The 2,603-nt window shown below is 36.0% G+C and overlaps 1 protein-coding gene across 2 annotated transcripts; it reads left to right on the top strand.

The window, feature by feature from the left end:
* On the top strand, positions 1-2,603 carry LOC121790575 (GDSL esterase/lipase At1g29670-like). 2 transcript variants are annotated; one of them, XM_042188765.1, is made up of 6 exons: positions 1-53; positions 195-284; positions 374-501; positions 759-1,004; positions 1,933-2,176; positions 2,267-2,603. In XM_042188765.1, the coding sequence occupies exons 1-6, from the start codon at positions 41-43 to the stop codon at positions 2,449-2,451; spliced, it is 906 nt and encodes a 301-aa protein (XP_042044699.1). In that variant the 5' UTR covers positions 1-40; the 3' UTR covers positions 2,452-2,603. The 2 variants fall into 2 exon arrangements, with proteins under 2 accessions (XP_042044699.1, XP_042044697.1); XM_042188763.1 differs by having other exon boundaries at positions 16-284.

Here is a 2,603-nt window from a genome sequence, read left to right as displayed (position 1 = left end):
AGAACTCTCTACTATAATCTCTAATGTGTCTTCCTCAAAAATGGCGTTTGCTGGTAATTACATATCAATATTTTGTCGTGTGTCATTTTTTCTCACAATACTGGTGGTAGTGAGTGCCCTACCATTTCCTTGCTTGTTCATTTTTGGTGATTCCTTAGTGGATAGTGGTAATAACAACAACCTAAATACATCAGCTAAGGTGGATTTCCCTCCTTATGGTGTTGATTTCCCTTATGGTGCTACTGGAAGATTCACCAATGGCCTCACTTCGGCCGATTTTCTCGGTGATGCCCTCTGCCCTTTGTTACTGTCGTTGTCGTTGTCGTTGTCGTTGTAGTCACTTATGATAGTTTACACCAAATTATTGCTGCAGCTAAAATGCTCGGTTTCAGCGATTTCATTCCACCTTTTGCCGAGGTGCAAGACACCGGTGACGTATCCAACGGTGTCAATTACGCCTCTGGATCAGCCGGAATTCGTAGCGACACCGGAAAGCATCTGGTACGAGATGTACTTTCCATTTTTTACATGTTACATAGACAAGATAATTTTTTCTCGGAGCGCATCATACTTTAATCTATTTTCACTCATATTTTATTATAAAATTCATATATAAAAGTAGGATCCACACTTCATGAACTTTTTCAATTCACTTTTCTATTACATTTCTTAAAATCACTAGAAAGTGGGAGTACTTTTCGACATACTCATTTTTTCTATTTTTAAGAGAAATCTCTACTTTGGTATGATTCATGTAGGGGTATAGGATCAGTTTGGATCAACAGTTGCGAAATCACGAGATCGCTTTGTCGCGATTTACGGCTTCGTACGGAAATGAGTCTTCAGCCAAACAGCACCTCAACAAATGCTTGTATTATTTGGTAATTGGCAGCAACGATTACATCAACAATTACTATGAGCCTAAATACTATACCACCCAAAGATGGTATACACCACAGCAATATGCAACATTCTTAGCCAATAAATTCTCTCAGCAGCTTAAGGTAACATTTCAATTTCTCATCATCACCTAAATAAATACTTCCTTCAGTCTCGTGCTACTCGCACTTTTATTTTAGATCATATATTTTGAATTAGATTTTTCAGTGTAATTAAATTAGTATTTTAAAGAGTTGTTCGGTTTAGAAGATTATATCTAGATATTAAATATGTATTGTGTTTGGTTCATGAGATTAAATCTCACAACTTAATTGCAGATGGATAATCATGTGATAATTACTCATAGTCAACCCTCCAATTAAAATAAACTCACAGCTCAATATTAGATTATACTACCTTCGTCCCATAAAAATATGGATAATTAGGATGGTAGGGGAATTAATGCACAATTAGTAAAGTAAGAAAGAAATATAAAGAAAAAATAATTATAGTAGTGTTAGTAGATAATGGGCTCCACCTTATTAGAAAGAAAGAAGTTACCAAAAATAGAAAGAGATATTTTTATGGAACATCTTAAAATGTAAACATGTCCTTATTTTTATGATACAGAGGGAGTATCTTGAGAAATGAGATGGCACACTTGAGAAATGACACGAGATTTTAGGAGATGTTGTTTTGTGTGTTAGATGGAGAGAGATAATAATGTATTTATATTAATGTGAGAGGGAGCTTTTTCTAAAAAAAGAAATGTGACATCTTTTGTGGGACAAACTAAAAAAAAGTGTGACATCTATTATGGGACGGATGAAGTACTATTTTATCTAGGAAACCGAAGACCACCTAAGTGTAAAAATAGATCACTTAATAAGGAAAAACTTAATTAACTTTAATATATTGTATAAATTAAATATCTAATTCTTGCTTCAAAAGAAATAGTGCAAGTAGTTTGGGATGACCCAAAATAAAAAATAAAAAAGTGCATGGGACAGAGGGAATCACTTGATCACTAACAGACATATATACATGTCACAGCAATTATACAATTTAGGAGCAAGAAAAATAGGTGTTGCCGGTCTTGGTCCATTAGGTTGCATCCCGGCGATGGTGACGAAAGGTACTCAGGGCTCCCTCTGCATCGACGCCATCAACGACGCAGTCAGATTGTTCAACACAGAGCTCAGAGTCCTTGTCGAACAACTCAGTCATGATCTCCCCGACTCTAATTTCATCTACATAGATGCCATGGATTTGAGGCCAACAGAGCTATTTGTTCCTGGTTTGTTTGTTTTGGGTTTAGGGTTTATGATTTTTATCGTGATGCCGAATCTATAAAGTAACTGCGTTAAACTTTATATTCGATGATCAGGCATGAGGGTTTTGATTGAGGCGTGCTGCAGGGTCGAGACAAGTACAGGGCTGTGCGTTCGAGGAGGAACACCGTGTGCTATTAGGGACATTCATTTCTTCTATGACCATTTCCATCCAACTGAGATTGTTAACAAGGTTGTTGCAACCGCTTCATACCTTGATATTCTCAAGTTGATGGCTTAGATCCCATAAATTCATTTGTTATGCTCAATTCTTGGAGTATATTATGTATTGATTGCTTGAGGATGAAGAAGTAACATTTTATCAGTTCAAGTCTTTAATTGTTTGATGGTGTGATGAAGTACAAGATAGATGACTAAGTCATGTGTTACATC

This window comes from Salvia splendens, unplaced genomic scaffold, assembly GCF_004379255.2.
Source record: "Salvia splendens isolate huo1 unplaced genomic scaffold, SspV2 ctg552, whole genome shotgun sequence".
NCBI classification, from domain to species: Eukaryota; Viridiplantae; Streptophyta; class Magnoliopsida; order Lamiales; family Lamiaceae; genus Salvia; species Salvia splendens.
This window is presented reverse-complemented; position numbering and strand designations above follow the sequence as displayed.

What these genes read in the sequence shown, in the direction of transcription:
- LOC121790575 (XM_042188763.1), top strand. Translation starts at nt 41, where the DNA reads ATGGCGTTTGCTGGTAATTACATATCAATATTTTGTCGTGTGTCATTT. An exon ending in CACTTCGGCCGATTTTCTCG is followed by an intron (nt 285 to 373) that starts GTGATGCCCTCT and finishes TTATTGCTGCAG; the next exon opens with CTAAAATGCTCGGTTTCAGC. An exon ending in AACAGAGCTATTTGTTCCTG is followed by an intron (nt 2,177 to 2,266) that starts GTTTGTTTGTTT and finishes TTCGATGATCAG; the next exon opens with GCATGAGGGTTTTGATTGAG.